The sequence below is a fragment of the Nuphar pumila genome, chromosome 9, assembly GCF_984573655.1.
Source record: "Nuphar pumila chromosome 9, dmNupPumi1.hap1.1, whole genome shotgun sequence".
NCBI classification, from domain to species: domain Eukaryota; kingdom Viridiplantae; phylum Streptophyta; class Magnoliopsida; order Nymphaeales; family Nymphaeaceae; genus Nuphar; species Nuphar pumila.
This window is the reverse complement of record NC_143257.1, coordinates 123,155,538-123,182,138: the sequence shown is the minus strand read 5'-3', so window position 1 is coordinate 123,182,138 and position 26,601 is coordinate 123,155,538. Positions and strand designations below refer to the sequence as shown.

At 37.5% G+C, this 26,601-nt stretch overlaps 1 protein-coding gene across 2 annotated transcripts; it reads right to left on the bottom strand.

The window, feature by feature from the left end:
* Window positions 1-3,022: 3,022 nt before the first annotated feature.
* Window positions 3,023-26,601, bottom strand: LOC149829221 (armadillo repeat-containing protein LFR-like). Of its 2 annotated transcripts, none has more exons than XR_016434415.1 (9): window positions 26,384-26,600; window positions 25,380-25,549; window positions 6,218-6,360; window positions 5,864-6,108; window positions 5,463-5,568; window positions 5,245-5,383; window positions 4,967-5,094; window positions 4,415-4,720; window positions 3,023-3,455 (listed from the first exon to the last, which is right to left on the bottom strand). XR_016434415.1 is itself a non-coding variant. In XM_090017983.1 (9 exons), the coding sequence occupies exons 1-8, from the start codon at window positions 26,577-26,579 to the stop codon at window positions 4,465-4,467; spliced, it is 1,383 nt and encodes a 460-aa protein (XP_089874109.1). In that variant the 5' UTR covers window positions 26,580-26,601; the 3' UTR covers window positions 3,023-3,455; window positions 4,419-4,464. The 2 variants fall into 2 exon arrangements, 1 of the variants encoding a protein (XP_089874109.1); XM_090017983.1 differs by having other exon boundaries at window positions 4,419-4,720; window positions 26,384-26,601.

Sequence of the window (26,601 nt, the reverse complement as noted above, 5' to 3'; positions counted from 1 at the left end):
AATAATATTTATTATTTAATTCATTATCTCTCTGTATCTCTCCCTCCATGGAATGCTATTCAAGTTCCTAGCATCCACCGAGAACCATGGCCAATAATCGAAAAAAAGTGTCAGGAGGAACTTTGAAAAATTGAAACATTTAAATGCTTTCAATTAATAATTTGAATTTTTAAATAAAACCAATTTATCCTATGTGAAAGTGAAAAACGGGGCTGAGTCAATGATAAACTCGGCTGAGTCAAAGCATTGACTCGGCTGAGTTTGGTCCTAACCGAGTTATATTGTTTTTCTGACTCGGTTAAAGACCGAAAACTGAGCCAACTCGGGCGAGTCACGAGTTGATTTGCCAAGTTTGCCAACTATGTTTACCAAATATTAACCCCCTAAATAAAACATTCTAAATGGGTTTTCTGAGGGGGTTTTTTTCACTTTGACTGCGTAGGTGATTTACGTGCTTGATTTTATAGGGATCAGCTTTTGGAGCATTTGATTCCATCACATAGGAAAGTTTTTACAAGTTCTGAAGAATCCACCACTTAAAATCTTTGTAAAGTTCTGAGGCTCCAAATATCATTTTTTAACAGAAAAACATGATCTAGATTCTTAGTAAATCAGTCAAGCTGAACACATATATAGAGTCAGAATTGCAAAAAAACACCAAAAAACCCATTTAATATGTTTTATTTAGCATGATGTATTCACTATATATATATATATGTGTGTGGAGTGTTACAATGCACAACCATTTGTGCGTTGTAATATCCTGCATAAAAATTTTTAAGACAGAATATGCCCCTAAATAGGACCATTTTGTAATTTTGAGATTAGGTTTTTATGTCATTTCACTAAAATTTATTATTTAATTGATGAACTCAAAATCACCATTCTACCCCTCCTTTGAACCTCATGTACCTTTTCTAATCGGTACTCTTTCATCTACCCACTGGTTGCCCACCTCTCCCACCCAAAAAAATTGCCGGAACTTGTCGGAAATTATAAGCCCTTCAAGCGTGTTAAGCATGAACAAAGTCCTTGTTCTCTTCCAGAATCCTTGTAATTGTTTTTATCCCCTTATTTCTCAAAATCTTCAAATATATTTATGATTTCTCCTTGTTCATTTTCATCTGCCATTTGAGTTCAGCCTCATCCACCATCGTCCTGAACTCTCAAAACATCTCCTTCCTCACCTTTAAACAGATCGCTCTTCCCAAATCTACAGCCAACCCGCATCACATTTTAGACATTGCCCAACTGAAAGAAAGGTTGTCATGGCTGCTCCACCCTCCCTACTCTGAAGCAAAGAAAGCAAAACTCAAAATTATTTTTTTAAAAAAAGAAAGAGAGCTCCCATCGACCCAATTAACAATGTATTTTGAGAAATTATAAGTTCAATCAGATCAAATGGTGTGTGATAGGCTGAGTTTAGATTTTATGACATAATAATTCATTCAAAGAAGCCCATTGAATATTAAGGTTGTTTTATCATAGATATTAGAACATTGAACCTGGTACCATCGATTTCATGATATGGGTAGAACAACGCCTGAAGGATGTGATTCTAGCAACGTAGAATATCTCTGACCAATTTTACGATGGTAGGAAGGTGGGCAAAGGGTGGTTGGAAGGAGGATAGGAAAAATGTGTAGGGTGTCTAAAGGAAGGGTAGAATCGCTTATAGGGTTTCAACAGGCTGGGTTTGGCTCAGACCAGGTGGAACCAGACCTGGCCCCGATTCGAGTATGGTATCAGGTCCGAAACCAGCTTTAATCGGACCCACCATAAGAGAAACCATACCCAGACCCGATAAGAACTAAATGAACCGGGCCCAAGCCATACCCGATAAAATAATATTTTTTATCATTTTTGCATTGAAATTTTGTGGGTCATAATTGAAACTCGGGTCGGGCCTGGGTCTGGTATAAAATTTCACAAACTATACCCAGTTCCATGTATTAATCGAACCCGGCTCTTAATCAGGTCTTCTTATTTATCACCGTACCCAGACCCTATATGGTTTGGTACGGTCAGGTCTCTCTCTCTCTCTCTCTCTCTCTCTCTCTCTCTCTCTCTCTCTCTCTATATATATATATATATATATATATATATATAAAGCTTTTCTCCTTTATAATTTGAGCACATTCACTTGTATACATTTCGTTTGGTTTAATCACATTGCGCATTTTTGTCCCCTTCTCTTTTTTTGCTTTTACACTTTAGGATATGATAAACGTTGCTGGAGATAGTTGACAATTTTATCTGTTTGATTATGATTTGCATGATAATAATCATCAATTGCCACGAAAAGAAGGATCTCTTGGGTTCAAATCCCAACCAGGGGAGGGTGACAAATGGATCTGGTACGGGCCTGATCATGGTTCTCATGCGAATTCAAATCTGGATTTTGAATTTAAGCAATAAACTTATATCCAGATCCAGATCCAAATAAGGTCAAACGAAATACAGGTCAACATGGTAATAATGGATCTGGAGAAGAGGCTGAAAACAAAGCTTGAACAGACCTTTTTCTTCAACAAGCCGAGCCAAGCCAGGCGACGCCCAGCTCTAACCCGGCCTGTGTGTGCAGCCCCAAATATGAGAAGCTAGAGTTTGATCATGTTAAACCTTGCAAAGATCCACCCAGCACGATAGTAAGGTTAATGACGCCGTTCCATGTTCATGCAACGAAAACTGGCCCCTCGGGTTGGCCTGTTAATTCCACTCAAAACCTGTCTTTCTTCTCTTTCCATGAACAAAACCAGCATCATTTAATCCCTAGACTCCCCAAAAATTAGAAGATCGTTGTTTTGGACTGAAAATAAAAAGGTCAAGCTTAACAGCAACAAGGAGCAGAGGCTAAGTTTTCCAACACAACATTCAACCTCACCCCTACATGACTGATTCAGGTGGCAATTTGGCATGACCTTAAGATACAGATTCACCTTATTACTGGTCCAGGTGATTATGATGGATTCTAGTCATTCCTCATCAGATCAGATCTTTTACCAATTTGATCTGTCATATGGATTCGTAAAAGGACCTTGATTATCATTAAGGACTAAAGACTGAAGCAAAATGTAAAGCTTCAGAAAAGCTAAAATGCAGACTAATGCGAACACGACATTAAAAGTTCAAATCTTGCAAATGGCTATAAAATATGACATACATAGGCGAAACGTGTGGCTCTGTACTTGAAGACACATATGGTATGACAAACTGCAGGACTTCTCAGGCTTTCCCTCATTCATTTATCCTTCCTTCCAAGGTCAAGCCAACGCAGTTGATTGTACCTTCAAAGCAACAGTTAAGCGGGTTTGCACACAACCTTTAATTGCATGATGGATGGCAAATAGTGCAGCTGATGGATGGCCAAGCGTTCAACGCAGTAGTGTTGCTTGGCATTTGTGCTCAGCTGCAAACATCAAGAACCCTTTTGCAATGCCGGGGCAATGTGATACCTGAAACAGAGATAAACATCAATGATGCTCATGAATAATAAGAGAAGAAATTCCAGCTTACTAAATGAACTGCATAACGGGAATTAAATTACATAAGCACTGTTTAGAAATGTAAACACTAAAATATTCTTATAATTGTGAAAAAAAATCTGATTGGTAAGGTAAACTAATTCATTTTCCATCTGGTTGATTTATTTCTCAGCTGTGCCCTACCACCAATAACCACAGTACTTATTTATCAAGTAGAAATATTTTGAGCAGATGAATAGTGGTATGTAACAAGGAGCTGAGGCCTGCAACGGTTCAGGTGATCTAGCCCACTACTAAAAGACTGAGTCACTTCTCGGAGGGCCTCGCCTCAAGGCAAGGCGCCCCTTTTGTGCCTCAAGGTGCTTTTAACAACACTGCTGAGAATAAACTTTGTAAACATGTCTTTCTTTTTATACTGATCCAGTTATGTTAATTTTCACCCAAAAAATTGATTCAGTTTGTTCATGATTTGCCCAGATACCACAGGTATTTTAGCAATATTTATGGCACCAAATTCATAGTAGCAAACCAGAAAGTCAAACAAAGCATATGATTGACACCAATGTTCCAACAAATAGAACAGCACCACAAGGAATTAGGAAAATTCAAATTTCAAAGCATAACACCAATTTATAATTCATTAGCAAGTATGGAATGGGTCATCAAGAACGCTATGCATATGCAATACTATTGACTTATTATCAACAGTTTAATAAAGAAACAAAAATCACACATGTCTCATCAAGATCCAGTTACTACATTGGGAACCTTTTTGGTTAGGCAGAAGCATAGAACACGGCAATAATTCATTAGCAAATATTGAAACGGGTTATCAAGAAGAATATTGTGCATATGCAATACTACTGGCTTGTTATCAACAGTTCAATAAAGAAATAAAAATCACACATGCTTGATCAAGGTCCAGTTACCTACATTGGGAACCATCTTGGTTATACAGAAGCAAGAAGAGGGCAACTATTTACATCCCCCAAACACCGCGAGCTGCTGCGATTCGGTTGTTTGGCCTTGATGTCAACTCGTAAAGAATCCGAGCAAATGAATCAGAGTGCCTGCCATCTGAGAAAAGCATCTCAGCAAAGGTATTCTCATGTGCCAGAAGTACAGCCCTGTTCTGTGGCTCGCAAGCAAGGCTCTCTAATATCATGGCAGCTTTTCGCGAAACCTCTGGCACAGGATGTGGTTGCCTAATCACCCTGAGAAGTCGCTCAATTGCCCTACACAATTTCAAAGCCAGCTCTCAAACATGATGCAGACTTACTGACTCATAATTAAATCAAAGCTATTGTGGTTGTTTTGGCCTGACAAACTCAGGCAACTTTGGCCAAGTGGCAAATGGAATGGCTATTAGCCTGATTGACCGCTTGTCTTATGTCCACCAGCAATTTGCAGCTTTAGATAAATAACTAGACTTTTACACAGAGATCAACATACTGTAGGTTTTCATTGGCTAGATATCTCACCATCTCTCACTTGCAAGTTTCAGACGGCAATCCATGTTAACTTCTGCCAGGTTGAAAAGTGCAGCCACTGCTGCTGCTTGTGCATCTGCTGCTGGCATGCTAAGAATATCAACCAAACGCTTGTATATCTGCAATATCCATTCAGCATATGACTACATATACAGAGATTTGCATAATAATTGTCATCAGTTTCAGCAATATCTATTCAACAGACGATCACATATCCAGAATAGAGCTTAGCAATATCAAGAATCATCATTTTCAGCAGGATAACCAACCTGAGGGGAAAAAGGAAGCAGGAAGGGCTCATTATCAGGATTTATTATCAATCTTCCAAGCAATTCAGAGGCTGCCAAATGCCAAGCCTTGACTGGAGAATTCAGCATTCCTATGATTGATTGAACAGCATCCTTCTCACTGGTTTTGTTGTAGAGATTGTCACTTTCAACTCAGTATAAGAAATGACAACATAGATACTGACCACAAGCTAACTTACGTTACTTTTATGTAAGATGCCTTCGAGGAACTGAATATTCGAAGGTCTAGCAATGCAGCCAAATTGACAATTGTTTCAAGCGCATTTGTTACAAGCTCCTCATCCTCTGCATGCACGATATCAAGACTTCAGTATGATGCAGACGTACATAGAATGCTCATGAGGTTTATTGTTCCAACTCCCTACTGAGGAGCTACTACTAAAGTTTTAGAGAACACTAAAGCATGCCAATAGCGACAAAACTAATGGAAATGCCAACATATTTCAATCATATAATAAAAACAATAAAACTTTGAAAAAGACTTAATATAACAAGTTATTTGGAATACCCAGTATTTTTATGAAGCACTCTATGCTGAGAACCAGCAAAATCCAAATTTACAACAGAGAGCATGTCTCACCAGTAAGATGGTCATTTATGCACTGAAACACAGTTTCTAAGCAGTGTCGATGCTGGGCCATAATAGTCTCGTTTTCAGGCATAAAGGAGAAGTTGCGGATGATATTTGAAGCAGCAACAGCACATTGCTGCCTTTCTACTCGTCCATCTTCATCTAGATTAAATAGGACATCATCTTGAAACCACCATTGGTGTTGTGTATCCTTATCAGATGGACCCTTTGAATTCACCAAACCAGTCTTGGAGCTGCGAAAAATTTAACCCAGCATTTGAAACTTCAATTGGTACTTGGCAATAATGTTAAAAGGTCAGATGAATTAACTCCCAATCGCAGGAAAAAACACATTGAAATTACCTAAAGTTAGATGCTGCATCATTTGAACCCGAAGCCTCATATTCAAACCCAAAGCCAGGAACTACACAGTTAGTGCCCAATGTTCTGATCCTACTAGGCCTTGAAAAATCTTTAGGATAAGCTATGTCACGCCAATCATCTATCTGTTTCAAGAATCAAGAGTTTTTAGATGAAAAGTTAGAAGAACAAAGGGTAACAAGGAGTTGCAGAGACACATGGAAGAAATGATGGCAGTACATTACTTAACAATCTTTGACAATTCAATAAACGCACTAGAACGAAGAATTTATAGTGGTACACATGCACATGCATGCAAACACGTACTGCTAAGCACTTCGTGGACAAGCCTTTTGGGTAGGGATGTTTGCAAAATGAAGAGTACAAAACAATTTCAATATCTAGAATTTTGTCTATAAAATCCAAAGTACTAAGAGGTGCTTCTTGCCTCCAATATTGTCTTTTGATGATCCTCTACCTGAAGCAAATTTTCTCCTTCCTTTTTTTGTCAAGGAATGCAAAAGTGAGCTTCTCTATCAAAAAGACTATTATTTTTCCAATTTCATATCTTCTCCAATTTCTTTGTGCTTCATTTTTACCGCTGTCTGAACATTAGTTGTCACTTGAATGCATCAAGCACCTATCTTTCTTCAATTTTTCAGATAAATTAAAGGAGAAATCAATAAAAGTATTGAACCATCTAACCTGACAAAGAAAATAACTGTTTATAAAGTTATTTAAGCATTTTTTCATCTCGTGCAACACTGAGATTTTGCCGTTCATCTAAGGTTTTAACATGGATTCCAAGAAAGAAAGAGCCAATTTTCACTCAAGTGGCAAGTAATGGGCTGAATCTGTCCTAGCAGAAAAGCTTGATGGGCCCAGGATAAGAACAAATTTTTGCACAAAAGACTCTGACTCAATAAGACTAGTAATTAACACAGAGCATTTTGGATTTAGGGACCAATATTGCCTAAATGTAGGTCCACTTAGTTCACGATCCAGGCATAACCACAACTTGGACCAAACCTGGCCTGTTTGCAACCCGATTCTTGAGCAAAATGTTGGTGCTTGTTAAAGTTCCATTTGCTTGAATTCTAAATATATGCCTCACAATCTATGTAAAAACTCGTGGAACCAGGCATATACAACCAAGACATGTTCTATGTTTTCATGATGCATAAGCTTGGAGGATTGGAGTTTTCACAAAGCAGAAATGAAACACCTTTGTTTAGTACTGGAAGTCATAAATCTGGATCTGTTCAATCGGGAGATGAAAGAATTATAAGTTTTCATCAAGCATCTAAAGGCATCTCGCTCTACATATGTGAAACACTATACACCTGAATTACAGCTTAGTAGATAGTGTCTCCCCTTCGCAAGAAAACCAGGCATATAGTACAAATCACAAGGTGATTCAAGTTCCCATCACCCTAATAAATGGGAGATCACTCTGAACAAGATGGCCCCCCCATCATACTTGTATCAGCAAATATTAGCAAGGCAATTCATCAGAAGAAATTAAAATGGTTATCTCAAGATAGTACAGGGCCGATGTCAGCAACTTAAAAATGGGAGGAAAGAAAAAAGAAACAGCTCTGTTCTGATTTGTAGTGATATTTTAAGATAACATGTCTTATGATATTTTTGTTTGAAAAAAAAAATAAATTTGTGAAATTATTATGAGAATAAAGTTACTCTGATCTCATGCAATAGCATAGTTATCCAGAACCCTAAAAAAGCTGTTTACCATGCTTATAGACAAGGAATAAGCACCATGCTGTACGCCTAACTCCTAAAGAAAATATATCACAATCATCACACATGACTTTAAGGAAAAAATTGTATGTACAAACACCATTCCGATAATCTAAGACATGTTAACCTTGTCATAAAATGCAAAAAATAACAAAAGGATGCCTCTTATGGGCTGTTACAAACACACAAAAGTGTGCACACACAAAGACCTCTTATGGGTCAAGTACAAGATCACAAGCACAAGGCCACAAAAGGCTACAACTCAAGTAAAAAATAATAAATATATTTAAGAATAAATATGCTTTGAGAAAGCATACATTACCACATACAAGAGAGCTCTATTTAAGGAGCCAAAATGGGAGGTATGGGAGGCAGTCCAGCTAGCTCCAACGGTCATATTTATGACCATTGGAAGCAGTCCAACAGCTAGTCTAGCTAGTTAGACTGCCCCCAACCGTTGACTAAAAAATAAAAAGGAATAAAGACAAAACTGTAAAAACAAAAGGGTAAAAGGCATGTGCAGTCCCTAGTAGACTGTGCCTATTACAGCAGGGTAAAAGGACTGTTGTGCCCCTATTGTGTACAGCCTATTACATGGAGTGAAAAGACAAAAATACCCTCAATGGGTATTGCCTATCACAAACATATATATATATATATATATACACACAAAAGTATACATATTTTAACACTCCTCAAACTTACGATGTGATCACCGAAAGTTTGTCAAGTAAAAAGTGAAACCGAGGGGAAGGAAGCGCCTACGTGAAGAAGTCGGTTAAATGAAATTCCGATGTTACATATGGCAAAGTGATAGTTTTCTTAAGGTATTCTTCACGAACATAGTGGCAGTCCATTTCAATGAGTTTAGTCCTTTCATGAACAGTGTGGTTGTCAGCTATTTATATGGCACTATTGTTATCACAGCATAGCCACGAGGATGACTTTTTCAGCACCATGTCTTCTAGCAATCGTTTCAACCATACAATCGTTGACGTTGTGGTAGCCATGGCACAATACTTAGCTTCAATTGATAACAATGAAACTTTCTGTTGTTTCTTGCACTTCCAAGACACCAACAAAGATTAAAAAAACAACGATTGAGCATCTTTCTGTTTCTTATACTTCCAAGACACCAGTGAGTAACCTAAAAAGATACAAAAAACAGTGGTTGAGTGTCTATCATTTGGTCTCCACACCAATCAAATTCAGAATATGCAATTAGAACAAGGAAAGAGGAAGAAGACAATAAGAGCTCGGTAGAAACATAATTCTTTAAATATCGAATAATTCTCTTCTCATAACAACACTCATATGCACAGAGGTAGATGAGTGTTGTAACTAGCTCACCGTGTGAACTGCATGGGAAATGCCAGGTCCAGTAATAGTCAAATAAGTCAATGCATCAATCATCTAACGATATAGAGCGGGGTTATCCAACAGTGTTCCATCATCAATCTTAATCTTAGAATTAATTACTTCAAGGGTGTCTACTCTTTTCTCATCAGTGATTTTAGACCTGTCAATTATCTCATAAGCAAACTTAGATTGAGTCAGTACATAACCACAAGGAGAGTAGGCTACTTCAATCCCCAAGAAAAATCTAAGAAAAACTAATGTGATTTTTGCGATGTGATTTTTAATGTGGGTCTAGTACATATGCAAGTCTGTATGTACTAGACAGATTTTTTTTTCTTTTCCAAACATCAAACATATGCTGATTTACAAATTTCACATAATCATAATAAGGAAAAATAAACCGCCATGCATATGCCTCAATACATGCTATTCAACTAGTGAACCACAATAAAAAAACAGAACTTTTTTTTCTTTCTAACCTATGCCACACGGACTCGGCTAGGGAGGTGCCGCACCCGAGTCGACACGCCCCGACATGGGTGCGGACACGGGTGCGGCTTCGGACTCAGCTTGGACTCGGTCAATGCCGAGTCGGACTCGGTCAACGAGTCGAGGCCGAGTCCGTCCACATTTTGGACTCGGTAAACTTTGACCGAGTCCAAAAATGTCCATTTGTCCCTAAAAAATGAAATTTTTTATTTTTTTATATTTTTTTTATTTTTAATAAATAAAAAGAGTCAGTGCACAGCCTGTGCTGTGCACAGTGCTGTGTACAGTCTGTGTTGTGCACAGTGCTGCAGTCACAAACACAGACTGTGTGTCTGTGCACTTTTTTAAAAAATAATATATATATATATATAGCCGAGTCCCCGTGTCCAAAAAATTTAAAATTGCGCTGCACCCGTGTCACACTCGCACCCATGTGACATAGTTTCTAAAGAAACAGACTGCCATTGATTCATATTACTTTTCAAAATTTTAAACACAAGGTCTGGACCAGATCTGCTCACGTTAAACGCGTGGCAGATCGGTCCAGCTCCATGGATTAAAGTGTTTATATATATATATATATATATATATATATATATATATATATATATATATACGAATATGCATCCACGAAAAATACCCATATTTACTCTTTTCTCACGGGATTCACTAAAATATTGCATGAAATGTGAATCCGTGATCTTTTTCTCATTCAAAATCAAAAGAGGAACCCGTACCTAATTAAAAATCGGAAGAATAGTGAGAAACAATGGTGGAAAAGGGGCTATTGGAGAAGAAGGCTCCCCTTCTTCTTCTTCTTCTTCTTCTTCTTCTTCTTCTTCTTCTTCTTCTTCTTCTTCTTCTTCTTCTTCTTCTATTTCCTCTCTTTTCCTTTCTCTCTCTCCTCTCTCCCTTCTTTCTTTCTCTTTTCTCTCTTCCCTTTTCCCTTTCTTTTTTTTTCTTTTATAAAGTGAGGGAGACGGGGTGACGTTCCCCCTTCTCCAGCCCTTTCTAAAAGGGCTGGAGAGAGAGGGTTTCCCCCTTGGGACCCTCTCTCACCTTGCTTCTTTTCAAAATTTCCAAACATAATTTTTTTTTTGACTTTTCTAAAACTTTTCAAAAAAAAAAATTGAAAGTCCTTAAACCATGGTTGCCAGAAGAGGAAGTGGGAGCGGGAAGCGATACGGGAAGTGGGACCGGGAAGCGAGGCACTTTCAAAAATTTAGGAAGCGGGAAGCGTGGGAGTACTTAGAAGCGAATCACAAACTGTCTCGAAAGCGACCTACGAAGCGAACCGGAAGCGAAGGGGAAGCGAAAAAAAAAGACAAAAAATAAAATGGAAAAAAGAGGAAAGCACGCTTCCCAGAAAAGGAGACGCTTCCCCCACGCGTTTCGGAAGCGCAACGTTTCGCGCTTCCCCTACTATAGGGGCGCTTCCGGTAACTCTGTCTTAAACCCTCTTAGCTCTTTTTAGGTAAGTATGAGGACCCATCTTAGGAAGCCCTAATCAGCCCTAATTACAAACTCGGAATTAATAAAAAAAAATAATTAAATAATTAATTTTTTGTATTTATTAATTATTAATTGTTTAAAAGCTTCAAAAAATAGTCAAATTGACTAGGAAGACTTTTTATACTTAATTAACTCCAATTTAAAGCCCCTAAATGAATTTAAAGCTTGTAAAAAAGTTGGGCATTGAATCTGGATCTGGATCCGGATCCAAAATCTAAAAACATGCCCAAAACAAAAATGGATCAAGATCTGGATTAAATCCAGATTAAAGTAGGCCTTAATAAGATCCAAAATCATAATAATTCGGATCATATGCATTGGATCCAACTCGATCCAACTCTGGATCTGTTTCGACAAACTGCTCAATTTTTGAAAAAACGTGATTTTCGGGCCAACCGTAGCCTGAATCAAGGAAAATAAAATATTATTGCGCTCAGAATTCAAAGACGCATCCAACGACATATTACACAAATATCAAACTCTGAATTTTGCCCAAAAATAACCCGAATTTCGCTTGAATTTAAAGGTCGAAAATAAAATTCTTTTTCACGCTTCGATTGGCTCGTTGCGACCTTGTCGATCGGACCTAGGCCAAGCCCAAACTCAAAGACATCGGTTTAAAAATCGAGCCTCAAACAATTTTTCTCCCAGACTTAGCCAAATTTTCGAAAATATCATGAAATGACTAAGTACGAAAATACGCGATATTACATCCCAACGGTCTTATATTTAACTGTTAGGAGCTCCCAAAGACTCTATTGGGAGCTCCCAATGGTCCCTCTCCTCTCCTTTTGTTGTATATACAGGGGTGTGTTCCCCCTATGATCATGGATGTGAAATCCCTTTCCCATCTAAGGGTTGCTTCGTACAAGATCTCTGGCTTGGAAAGCGAATTGAGCAAGGCCATAGAAGAGGAGATCTCTACTTCATGAAATATTTAAATCTTCCTTCAAAATCATTTTGTAATTGTCCAAGATAAAGACATTAAAACTTGGCATAAAAGACTTGGACATTCAAGCTATTCAAAAATGTATTTTTTTCTTTTGGGAAAAAAAATTGTAACGAGAAAGAGTTAATTTGCAAGGATTGTATTTTGAGAAAATGAAAGTTATTATATTTCCAAATAGAACATTTGTCTCTAAAAGACCTTTTGAATTAGTGTGTTTCAATGTTTAGGGGTCTTCTCCGGTCATATAAAAAGGAAGTTATTTATATTATGTTACATTTATTGATGATTTCACTAGATATGTGTGGATTAATTTCTTAAATCTCAAATCTGATGTATTTTCTTGTTTTAAAGAATTTCATATGATTATTATAAATCAATTTCAAAGCAATATTTTCATCCTTAGATCTGACTCTGGCGGAGAATACTTATCCAATGAATTTTAAAATTATTTAAAACAAAATAGAATTTGTCACCAAAAATCTTGTCCAACTCCTCAACAAAATGAGTTAGCAGAAAGAAAACATATACACATTATAGAAACCACTAGGACCTTACTTATCTCTAAAAATATTCCAAAAGTTTTTGGGTCAAGGTCCTTCTAACATCAACTTACTTGATAAATAGAATGCCCTCTTCATCCCTACAAAATGTTTCTCCATACGAAAAATTGTTTGAAAAAATCCTCGATCATAAATGTTTGAGAATTTTTTATTGTAAGTGTTTTGTTCTCTTACATAAAAGAGATAGATTATCTCCAAAAGCCATTGAATATGCCTTTATGGGTTACGGTGTAAACCAAAAAGGCTATAAATGCTTTGACTTCAAGAATAACAAAGTTTATGTTTCTAAGGATGTGACTTTTTTAGAAAATGAAGATGGACTTGTGAAAACTAAGGAAAAAGAGAAAGTAAATTATAACTTCTTATTTGACTTTTTGCCACAAGAAAAATTAACCTCTTGTGATAGTTTCTTCAAATGATAATTTTTTGAGTAAGAATGGTGATGATAATGAGTATTCAGATGCTGAAATTGTTGAATCACCATCAAGTAATGATGATATTATTGATAAACCAATACAAGTGTATACCCAGCACGACCAAAGAAATCATCCAAGTGCCTTAGACAAAATATACACATAATTCCCCTATAGAAGTAACCCCACTTATAAGATTCAATCGAGTTTCTATTAGCCTTACATTCCTGCTATGAACTATCACACTATAACGATGCTAAAAAAAATTCACATTGGGTTGAAGCAATGAATGTAGAATCAAATGCTCTTAAAAGGGCTAATACTTGGAAAGTAACTTCATTATCCTTACGTAAGAAAGCTATAGGATGTAGACTGACTTTTAAGATTAAAACCAAGAATGATGGGACCCTAAAAAGATATAAAGTCAGGTTAAAAGCCGAAAGATATTATCAAGAATATGGGAATGACTATGAGGAAACCTTTGCACCAATAGCTAGAATGACCAGTGTCGGGACCCTCACAACAGTTGTTTCTACTAAAAAAAGGCTCATATATCAACTTAATGTTAAAAAAAAAATTAAGAGGGAATTAAGTGAGGAGGTCAATATAAACCCTCCACCGAGAGTTAGTATTGAAAATGGTAAAATTCTTAGACTGAGAAAGGCCTTGTATGGTCTTAAATAGGCTCCAACAGTTTGGTATGATAGATTTAGTAGTGTCATGCCTTCTTTAGGTTTTCATTCCAATTATACTAACATTGTTCTTTTTATTAAAAGTACAGGTACCAAAAGTGGTCATACTTCTACTTTACGTAGATGATATGATAATCACTGAGAGTGACAAACAGGGAGTTAGTGATATTAAAAATATTTTTACAAAAAAATTGACATTTTGACTTGGGTTATTTGAGATATTTTCTAGGCATTGAAGTTTGCATACTCTCCTAGAGGGTACATTTTGTCTCAAATAAAGCTTCTTGCTAACATTTGCGCTAAGTCTAGAATTTCATATGACAAGAAAGCAGAAACCTTAGAAGTGATCAATGTTAAGTCTTGAAGATGGGACTCTCCTTGAAGATCTTACACCTTATCATCAGCTGATCGGGGCACTCACTTATCCATCACCAGAACAAATATAGCTCATGAAATTCATTCTGTCAGTTAGTTTCAGTATGTTCCGACCACTATGCACATGAGTGTTGTATTAAGAATTATCAGATACATCAAGAATACCATCACTAAAGGGTTTTTTTTATCAACTTCTTCCTCTCTAGATTTACTTATTTCTACTAATGTTGATTGGGGAGGAAATCCAAATGATAAAATCTCAACTACAGGTTTTTGTGTTTTTAGGAGATTCTCTAATTTCGTAGAAATGCAAGCATCAAAAGATACCAGGGTCCTCAACCGAAGCTGAATATCGTGCAATGGCTACGACAACAATGGAACTTATATGGTTACGAAGTTTTCTCAAAGATATGGGAGTAATCATCTCAACTTCCTTGAAGCTATGTTTTGATAATAAGATTGTGACATACATTGCAAGCAATCATACCTTCCATTAGCGCAACAAACACATTAAGATGGATTGTCATTATGTCAGAGATGAATATTTGAGATAAACTATTATGTTGTCATATGTCATATCAGAATACCAACTAGCAGATTTTTTCACCAAAGCTCTTCCTGCAACTTGTTTTATTTTTCTCCTTAACAAACTTTTAGTTATTTCACCGTAAGTTTGAGGGGGAGTGTTAAAATATATATAAACTATTAGAATATGGAGTATGGATTGGATATGGATCCGATAAATGATCCATATCCAATCACGTGTTTTGTTTCCTTTGTATTCTAATGTAACATGTGTTACTAATGAGGGGCATTTTTGTCCTTGTAAAAGGTCATTATAACCCTATTAAGACTAATGTAGCATTACTGCAGCTGCTAGGTCAAGAGTGGCTGCCGATTCCCAAATATCGAGTTCTCTCTTTTCTCTCTCTCTCCCCTCTCTCTCTCTCTCACATCGATTCCTTGATTCTTTTAGGAGTTCTTTCATGGTATCAGAGCAGCAACGTATCTGGGAGTAAGAAAGCTCTTTATCAGGTCCTACTGCAAAAGTTGCCTCAGCCTCCTCTGCGTGAACAGCAAATCATGTGCCTGATCTGCGTGAACAGCAGATCCCTTTTCCTGCTGTAAAAGCTGCCCCAGTTTCCTGCTGCAAAAGTTGCCCCAGCCTCCTCTGCGTGAACAGCAGATCACGTGTCTGATCTGCGTGAACAGCAGATCCCTTTTCCTGCTGTAAAAGCTGCCCCAGTTTCCTGTTGCAAAAGTTGCCCCAGTCTCCTCTGCGTGAAGAGCAGATCACGTGCATGATCTGCGTGAACAGCAGATCCCTTTTCCTGCTGTAAAATTGGTACCTATTTTCTTTTCTTTTCAGCGTGAAAGTTGGTATCCTTCTTTTCTTTTCTGCACCTATTTCTTTCCTTCTATTATTTTGCAGATTTGAAATCTCTTCAGATCTGCTATTATCGTAAATCTGAAATACCTTCAGATTTATTATTGTCTCTCTCTCTGTCGCAAATCTGAAAGTTGCGACAGATCTGCTATCAATCCTTTCCTCTATTCCTGGTGATCATTGTCTAATTCGAGTTTCTTCTATTCCTCGCAGATCTGAAATCCCTTCAGATCTGATATTCTGTCTTTGTCACAGCCTTTAGTAATCACTTTGTCTGTCGCAAATCTGAAAATATTTTCAGATCTACTATCAGTCCTTTTCAGCCCTCAAATTTGTCTAATACACCTACTTATTTTGTCTTTGTTTTAATTCTTTGTCAGTCCTTTATTTTCTGTCCCAGCCACCAGTTTCTTTCGCTGTCAAACAGTCTATCAATGGATTCTTCGGGTAATTCAGGTCTCTCTTCTAGTTTCCTGGGGCAGTTAGTTTCAGAAAAGTTAACTACCAACAACTATTTGACTTGAAAAAGGCAGATTGCCCCTTTTATTCGGAGTCAAGATCTTTCAGGCCACTTAGATGGATCGACTCTAATGCCTCCAAAATTTATCACCACCGAAGCCAAAGAGGATGGAGGACTGCCGAATACTATTCGCAACCCTGCATTTGTCACCTGGATGAAGCGTGATCAGGCACTCATCGCATACATCACTTCTACGTTGTCACAAGAAGTCTTGATTTCCATTTCTGATGATTGCACATCTAAAGTTTTGTGGGGTGCTTTAGCTCAGACCTATTCTCAAATATCAGAGGCTAAAGTGTTGTTTCTTAAACGCGAATTTCAAATGTTAAAAAAGGGTGGAATGAGCATTGTTGAATTCTTAAATCAAGTCAAAAGCATCACAGATCAATTAGCCATGGTTGGATGTCTAGTCTCAGATAAAGAAAAGGTGCAACAAACACTGAATGCCCTGGGATCAGAATATCATGTTCTTGTTACATCCTTATTATGCTTGCCTACGTTGCTCTCCTTTGAGGAATTACGCGCCAAACTTTTTCAGTATGAGATGACACTGAAAAGCATGTCTGAAGCTTCAACAGGACAATCATCTACGCATGAGGTCATTGCCACATGGGTGATAGTTGATCGTGCACGAGGAGGACGTGGCAGAGGCAAGGGAAATCCAATCCAGGGTGGATGCGGGTTACTACCTACACCAACTTCCAATGTCAGATTTTCAAAGAATGTTCCCACATGCTATCAGTGTAACAAACGAGGTCATATCAAGGTCAATTGCTGGTTCAACCCACAAAATCGAAATAGAATGCAAAACAATAGAAATGTTGGTATATCAGGAACTGCAGGTACATTTCGGGTCAGTGATGATGCTAAGGATCTTCTACTATCTGCTATGGCCAACTTGAATCTGAAGCAGAATGATGATGGAATATGGTATGTTGACTCTGAGGCAGCAACCCATGTCACTGACAATGCAGGTAAGTTCTCTACTTTGACTCCCTATTTTAGTAAATCTAATATTGTAACCGGAGATGGGACTCACCACCCTATTTCAAACATAGGCAATGTCCCCATTCCTTTGTCTGAGTCATCTATCCCTTTATCTGATGTTGTTCATGCACCGAACATAAAGAAAAATATTGTATCTGTTTCTAAACTTGTTGATTCTACCAATTCTTCTGTGGAATTTACTCTTACTTTTGTCTTTGTCAAGGATCTTCAAACGAAGGAGATGTTCGCTAAAGGAGAGCGACGTGGAGACATGTATGTCTTTAATGAAGATCCAGCCTCCAGTGTCCTGAAGCCCAAGTCTGATCTCATCTCTAAAAGCGTCTTAAGTACATCCAAATGTAATAAGTCAGATCTCGGGCATTCTCGTCTTGGTCATTGTAGTCAAGTCTTTATTGAAAAGTTAGTGTCCAATGGTTTTCTTTCAGAGTCTGTTTCACCCTAATTGAAGGATAAAATATGTCCCAGTTGTCAAGTCTGCAAAAGTCATGTACTCCCTTTTCATCAAATAAATAAAAGAGTTTCCATGCCTTTTGAGATAATATGTTCAAATGTTTGAGGCCCAGCCCCTAATCCCTCCTCTTCTGGAAGTAAATATTATGTATCTTTTATTGACAGTTTCTCTCGTTTTACCTGGATATTCTTTATGAAACACAAATCAGAAGTTTTTTCCATTTTCCATCATTTTCATGCCTATGTTAAAAATCAATTCTCTCAAAATATCCAAATTCTCCAATGTGATGAAGGTGGTGAGTATTCCTCCAAAGAATTTTTAGATTTTCTCCAAGATAATGGGATGCATCGTAGAGTTTCTAGACCGTACACTCCACAACAAAATGGAATTGCTGAACGTAAACACAGACATATTGCGGAAAGTGCAATGAGTATGATGCATGGGAGTAATTTGCCCATTAGTCTTTGGACTGAAACTTTTCACACTGCCACTCATGTGATAAATCGTCTTCCTATGCCTATTCTTGAAAATCAATCTCCCTATTATGTTCTCTTTGGTGCACATCCCGATTATAATGAGTTACGAGTTTTTGGATGCACATGTTATGTACATATTGACAAATCCATGAGGACTAAATTTCAAAACAAAGCCTCTATATGCCAATTTGTAGGTTATGCAGATGAACACAAGGGTTACAGGTGTTATGATCCTGCCAATAAGAAGATTAGAATTTCCAGAAATGTTGTTTTTGATGAAAATAGTTTTTTGGAAAAAGAAGCAGACGTCAATCGTGAACATATTGGTGCAATTGCTAATTGGTATGACCCATGACTTAGTGTTGAACTTATTTCACATGCTGCCGAGCATACTATTTTGACTCCTGAAAACATACATGGTGAGAGTTTCAAATGATGCATCACAAGCAGAGTGTCTTAGATACAAAGGTAATGTGTATACCAGGAGACCTAGAGAGCAAACGAATGTACCTGCTGAAGAACACATTGCATTATCTAATAACAGAGAAGCACCAAGAAGATCAGGCAGGATAAGACATCCTATTGAAAAGTGGGTTAGTTATGACAACTTTTCAATGGACTTTCAGATTTTTCTATCCTAAATTGAAAAACACGATGAACCTCTTGGTTTTCATCAAGCTATCCAATCCAACAAATGGATTGAAGCGATGAATGAGGAGATTGAGGCACTTCATGAGTGTCAAACATGGGAGATAGTTGGCCGCCCTCCAGATAAAAATGTTGTTGGTTCCAAATGGGTTTATAAAAATAAATATAAACCGGATGGTAGCATTGAACGGTATAAGGCGCGTCTTGTAGCCAAGGGTTTCACTCAAGAATATGGTCAGGATTATGATGAGACATTCAGCCCAGTGGTAAAAATGGGAACTATTCGCATTATACTTGGCTTGGGCGATTGAACATGGTTGGATCCTTAGTCAGCTTGATGTTAAGAATGCATTCCTTCGTGGGGACTTAAAGGAAGAGGTCTACATGGAGCAACCTCAAGGTTATGCAGAGGGAGACCCAAAAGAATATGTATGCAAATTAACCAGAGCTTTGTATGGATTGAAGCAAGCTTCTAGGTCATGGTTTGAAAGTTTTTCTTTAGAAATCCAGAAACATGGTTTCTTTCGTTCCCAACTTGACCATTCTCTGTTCATATATAGGGACGGTACCACTATGGTTTTCTTACTCATATATGTTGATGATATTGTTATCACTGGTAATGCTCCAGACTATTCAGCGAATTAAAGTTTTGTTGAGTATGCAATTCAAAATGAAAGACCTTGGGGAGGTGAGATATTTTATTGGTGTAGAGGTAGACAGACAAGATGAAAAAATGTCATTAACTCAACATAAATATACTCTTGATCTTCTGGCTAAAGCAGGAATGACAGATTGTAAACCTCTACCCACACCCAGTGTTGTCAACCAAAGGCTCAGTATTTGTGATGGTGAGTTATATCCTGATGCAGTCAAGTATCGCAGTTTAGTAGGTATGCTACAATACCTTACCTTTACTAGACCAGACATTGTATATTATGTTAATCAAGTATCTCAATTTATGCATGAACCAAAGACTGGTCACATGGATGCTGTCAAACGCATCCTTCGCTATCTAAAAGGAACGGTGGGTGATGGACTCACATATATTCAATCTTCATGGAAGACACCAAAACATGACATACTGGCCTATACAGATGCAGATTGGGCAGGGGATCCAGATGAGAGGAGGTTTGTTTCGAGATATTGTGTTTTCATTGGGAGAAATCTTGTCTCATGGAGTAGCAGAAAACAGAAGGTTGTGGCAAGATCTAGCACAGAGGCAGAGTATAGATCTATGGCAGGTGCCACAACAGAAGTGACTTGGATTAGGCATCTACTTACAGAGATGGGAGAGGATATCTCAAACTCAACACTTATGTGTGATAATAGAAGTGTTATACAAATTGCATTCAATCTTATTCATCACAGTCGGACTAAGCATATTGAGATTGATCAACACTTCATCAGACAAAGAGATTGAACCAGTTTATATGTCTTCAGAAGACCAAGTTGCCGATATGTTTACAAAAGGTCTCACAAGTCACCGCTTCTGGTATCTGAAGAACAAGTTGCACATGGTTCAACCCCATGCACAACTTGAGGGAGGGTATTAGAATATGGAGTATGGATTGGATATGGATCCGATAAATGATCCATATCCAATCACGTGTTTTGTTTCCTTTGTATTCTAATGTAACATGTGTTACTAATGAGGGGCATTTTTGTCCTTATAAAAGGTTATTGTAACCCTATTAAGACTAATGTAGCATTACTGCAGCTACTAGGTCAAGAGTGGCTGCCGATTCCCAAATATCGAGTTCTCTCTTTTCTCTCTCTCCCCCCTCTCTCTCTCTCTCTCACTGATTCCTTGATTCTTTTAGGAGTTCTTTCAAACATGTATGCATATATTTATATATACATACATATATTCATATATATAGTTATATAGGTAAATGCCCATTAAGGGCATTTTAATCATTTCACACGTAATAAAACTATTAATTAACAATTTACTTTTTTACTTTTCTGTTTATTTTTTCTTTTAGTATTTTTTATAGAGCCATTGGGGGCTCTATGGTCAAAATGACCATAGAGTCGTTGGGACCCCCAACGGTCAATCATATTTCTGACCGTTGGAAGCTCCCAATGCTCCCCCTCCTCTCCATTTGTTGTATATATAGGGGTGTGTTCCCCTATTCTTCTATGCTTTTCTCAATAAAAGCTTATATTTTTTACTCTTGTGCTTGCCCTTTGTTGGCTATTTGTGTTGTCCCATAGTAGACTTGTGCTTGTGCAAGTTGTGAGTGATCTTGTAAGCCCTTACTGGCATTGACTTGTGCTTGTGCACTTGCACTTTTGTGATTGCAACCTTGTAAGCCCTTAGTGGCATTGTTTTTACCACTTTCGCTATTTCACTACAATCTAATGGTAGCCATGACTATAAAGGTTTTAATGGTGGTCATCCTAGCTACGGGCGCAAATGTTTCATCATAGTCTTTTCCATACTCTTGTGAATAACCCTTGGCCACTAATCTAGCCTTATATTTTTCTAAATTTGCATCTCTCTGTTTTAACTTTAAACACTCATCTACAACCTATTGTCTTCTTTCCAGGTGAAGGTATTTTATTTCCCAAGTTTTGGACTTTTCTAAGGCTTCTGTTTTTTCATTCATGAAACGTCTCCACCCAGGATAATCTTTAGCTTGGTTGTATGTGGTAGGTTCAATGTAGGAGAATATCTTGGCTAGGCAGGCTCTATAGTATGCATAAGATACAAATCTATCACGAGGTTTATGCATCCTATCAGATCTTCTAAGAGAGTTACGTTCTAGATTTTCTAAGTTGGAGTATTTTTAAGGGCAATAGGATGCCTATCACATGGTTGTCAGTCGAGGAAGCGGGAAGCGATACGAGAAGCGGGAGCGGGAAGCGAGGCACTTTCAAAAATTTAGGAAGCGAGAAGCGTGAGACTACTTAGAAGCGAATCACGAACCGTCTCGAAAGCGAGGGGGAAGCGAAAAAAATAATAAATAAAAAATAAAATGGAAAAAAGAGGGAAGTGTTGGAGAAGCAAGGGGGAAGCATGCTTCCCATAAATGGGAAGCGTGTTTCCCATAAAAGGGAAGCACGCTTCCCAAAAAAAAGGGGACGCTTCCCCATGCATTTCGGAAGCACGACGTTTCACGCTTCTAAAGCGTGTACCGGGGAAGCGTGCTTCCCCTTCTATAGGGGCGCTTCCGGTAACTCTGATCTATCATCTCATCTTCTCCTACATTGGATATCAGTAGGTTGACTAACTATGTCATGGGACTCACCACACTAGATATTGGATTCAAGTTTATTATTAGTATCAACATTGATATTCAACAATTCATCATTACATTTAGGAACTAATTCCAGAAAAAATAATCATTTTCTACCTTAGACACATTTTCATCAAAGAAGTTTTTTTGTTCTATAAAAGTAACATTTCTTGAAATATAAAGTTTGTCATGTTTAATGTCATAACATCTAAAGCCTTTTCGGGTTTCCCCGTAACAAAGAAAAACACAAGGAATAACTCTCGAAGAAAATTTGTAATTTTTATTTGTAAGAACAAAACATTTGCATTCAAATGTTTTCAATCTGAAGTAATCAGGGGTAGTTTTATAAAGTTTTTCATAGGGAAAAACATTTTGAAATTTGGGGGAAGGAAGTCTATTTATGAGATAAACAACAATAAGCGCAACTTCAGCCCAAAAAAGTTTTGGAACATGTTTAGAAATAAGCAGAGTTTGAGTAGTTTCTACTTCATATGCCTAAGAAAGTAAATCCAAGTAAAACGGGAATAGTCATCCACAAAGATCACATAATAGATATATACACCTTTTGAAGTAACAGGAGCAGGACCCCACACATCATAATGTATTAATTCAAGTGGTTCGGATGCAAAAAAAAAAATCTTAATAAGGAATGGCTTTCATTTTCCCAAGAATCCTGTCAGCACATTGAAAATTTTCATTACAAAATTTTCTCAAATGAGATACATTGGATAACTTAGAAATACAAGGATGACCTAGTCTTTGATGCCACAAAAAAATATCCAATTTTTGTACATTGAAACAAAATGTGTCTTTGGTAATAATCAATTGATTCATATAATAGAGATTAGAGATCTCCTTCTTCGTGGCCTTCCGCAATCTGCTTTCCGAACTGGAGATCCTACATGATTGGTTATTTGGGAAACAGAAAGAAGATTTAAATCAAGCTTTAGAACAATTCTGATTTTTTTAATTAAAAATTTAAAGAATTTTTAAAATCTTCAATTCCCTTTATATCAAAAGGGGAATCATCGATAATAAACACATTAGAACCACTTGAATAAATGTCATGATTAGAAAGCATAGAGCTATTATGAATCATATGAAAAGATGTACTAGAATCTAAGAGCCAAGAAAGTTTACCAAAAAGTGAAAATAAGGAGACCACGACACCAATTATGGAAGACGAGTTTCTGATGAGCGGTTATAGAGCTTCTGCCAACTGGGACAAAGACTACCTCCAAAGAGTAGTGAGTCCCTATTGGTTGCATCCTTATTCTCTTGAAAAGCCTCTAGAGCGGCTACTCTTCTTTCGTCCTTCTTTTTTAATTCTAGGCAATATGGCTTGATGTGCCCTGGTTCCCCATAGTTATGACAAACTATTTTCTTTCTTCCATCATTTCTCCCATCATTATTGCGTTGTTTCCCAAAGTTATGAGAAGTAGTGCTCCCAAAATTATTTTTAGAGAAGTGAGGAGGTTTATAGGAATACGTGTTAGCACCGGGTCTAGAGACCACCAACACGATGTCTTTACACTCCTTAGAATCAGTCATAGTTTTACGACTTGTCTCCTCCCTACATACTTCAGCCAGAATCTCATGAATGGGTGGTAACTCATCTTGTTTGTGGTGGATGATATTAACCCGAACTTATTCAAACTCGGGTCGAAGACCTCTCAAGAACTGAAAATTTTGCTCACTAAGAATTTGTTTTTTCCTATAATGAGCATCATCTGGAGTATCCCAAATAGGCTCCATCTTAGCCATTTGGTCCCACAATCTTTTGAGAGTTTCATAATACTCTCTAATGGTTTTTTCTCCTTGTTTGCAATTATGAACATTTTCTTGTAATTCTCATTTATGAGCAACATCATTTTGAGTGTAGGTTTGTTTGATAAAAACCCACGCTTCATCGACCCCCTCAAATTCCAAGATATTTTCACAAGGTTCTTCACCCATACTTCCCATAAATAGGGATAGAACCTTAACATGACCAACTTCCCATACTTTAGGATCCTTTTTATATTTTGAGATGGCATATTCTCTCTCTTTTCCCTTAAGTTCTTCTTCCTTGATAACCTAATTTTCATCACTTGTAGATTTAATGAGAGTAAGTTGAGGTGTCGGTAAGGAACCATTTAACATATTCTCATAAATCTTTTCCAACTAATATCCTTTTCATTGTGGTAGCCCACATGTTATAGTTTTTCCCATCAAACTTGATGGGGACCACCGTAACAACCTTTTTTCAGACATGGTACCAAGAAAATAAATAGAGAGAAGAGATAGAGACAGAGAAATTAGAAGAGAAAATAAATAAATAACGAGCTTTTCCAGAGAGATGTAGATCACGATTACACATCCTCCTTCACGAGCTCTTGACTTCACTTTAAAAACACCTCTAGCTCTGATACCATGTCATAAAATACAAAAATAACAAAAAGATGCCTCTTATGGGTTGTTACAAACACACAAAAGTGTGCACACACAAAGACCTTTTATGGGTCAAGTACAAGATCACAAGCACAAAGCCACAAAGGGCTACAACTCAAGTAAAAAATAATAAATATATTTAAGAATAAATATGTTTGAGAAAGCATACATTACAACATACAAGAGAGATCTATTTATAGAGCCAAAATGGGAGGTATTGGACTGCCCCAACAATCATTGACTAAAAAACAAAAAACAAATAAAGACAAAACAGTAAAAACAAAAGGGTAAAAGGCATGTGCAGTCCCTAGTAGACTGCCTATTACAGCAGGGTAAAAAGATTGTGCAGTCCCTAGTAGACTGTGCCTATTAAAACAGGGTAAAAGGACTGTTGTGCCCTTATTGGGCACAGACTATTACACAGAGTGAAAAGACAAAAGTACCCCTAATGGGTTAGCATATAAATATATATATATATACATACAAAAATATACATATTTTAACAAACCTTGTAAATGGGAAGAAATTTATATGTACATCTCAAATACTTCTAACTCGTTTTAAATTTCAGCCCCATTTGGCTTCAGCAAAATCGTAGGGAATTTCTAATCACGAGCAGGTTGCCAAGCTCCTATATAATACCTTATCCCTCGCTATTAGTTCTCTTCATATGAATAACCTATTTTCTCATTATTTTCATAATTTCTGCTGCCAACTGTTTCCACGATATCAAAATATTGCTTAAACGTTGCACAACATCACAGTCGCAATTGGTTAATGTCTATTTAAAGACAAATTTCTAATAGTAACATGAGCCAAGACAAAATGCATAAGAAGAAAGAAAGACATTTAACAACAAATAAAAGTAACGAAGTTGGAGAAGTGAGAACACCTACAACTTGCAGGAGAGCGTCCAGCAATCCTGGTATTTTCGCGAGAGGCGTAGCATCCCTCCTGATATCGTCCTTCTCTTTGAAGGATAGCAACGTGAGGGTGTTCAGCGCCCACGTTAATTCACTCTTTATCCCGCTCTGCAAAGCCAGCACAACTCTTTTGTTGTTCTGATCTGAAAATCACATTTTTGGCAACAACTAGTAATCATGTACTTCATCATGCTCTCAGTTCATATAAATCAAAATGACCAAACGATGGCACACGTATTTGTCATTTTAAAAGAAGAGTCTGTTTTCAAAAATATTTGCTGTGAATGCTCCTAATTTTCATTTAAACTTAACAGTGCTCCTAGTTCAAATTCAAAGACATTGGTGGTGCAAAATTACCTTTCCTTATACTATAACAAGCATTTTAACTGAATAAGCTAAACAAATTATACACTATTCTTACAATTTGCTTTAGTTACATCGTCAAACTAATTACAATTAATTACTTACACAAAGAGAGCTGTTCACCCAACATTTCCTCCACCATTCAGATTTTCTCTTTTGGAACTTCTTCAAAACAACTATTTGTTGAACTTAAGGTAGTACAGGTCCAAAAAAAACGATTCATTCAATGAAAATTGAGAGTTTTATAAAAATGAACCTCAACTGTGCCTTCAATATTTCTAAAACGAGCCTTCTTCTTCGTACTCGAAGATAGTATAGTCCCCGTTAGCAATTTCCATAAATTTGCATTGGATTACGATCAAACACAAACCAGTTGCACGAATAAAAAACAAACGGGATTAAAATGTCCTTTCTATATATCGCCAAAAAAAGATGCGCCGGGAGAGGAATAACACTATGGGTTTTCTAGGGTTTCCATTTTCCGATTCACACAGCAACCGCGAAGGGTTTTCCGGCGACGCCATGACCAGAAATCTTTCCGGGATTGCGTCACCGAGAAAAGGGAATGAATAAGGAAGAATTAGGGTTTTTTTTAAGAGTGGAGGGGGACGAACCTGCGAAGGAGCTGTGGACGTGGAGGGAGGGGCCGAGGAGCGACGAAGGGGCGGCGGAGTCGCCGTGGCCGGCGGCGGACAAGGAGGAGGATCCACCCGTTGTGCTACCGAAGGGCCGCCCCCTCTTGGCGCCGGAGGTGGTGGTGCCGCTACCCGCCCCTCCGGCGGAGCCCTTGCTCTGCTCCTTCTTCTGCATCTCTCTCTCTCTCTCTCTCTCT

Excerpts from the sequence above, each read along its gene's own strand:
- LOC149829221 (XM_090017983.1), bottom strand. The coding sequence starts at position 26,579 with ATGCAGAAGAAGGAGCAGAGCAAGGGCTCCGCCGGAGGGGCGGGTAGC. Across the intron at positions 6,361-25,379 it reads TGGACGCTCTCCTGCAAGTT|ATAGATGATTGGCGTGACAT; the intron begins GTAGGTGTTCTC and ends TTCTTGAAACAG. Across the intron at positions 4,721-4,966 it reads AAACTTGCAAGTGAGAGATG|GGCAATTGAGCGACTTCTCA; the intron begins GTGAGATATCTA and ends GAAATTGTGTAG.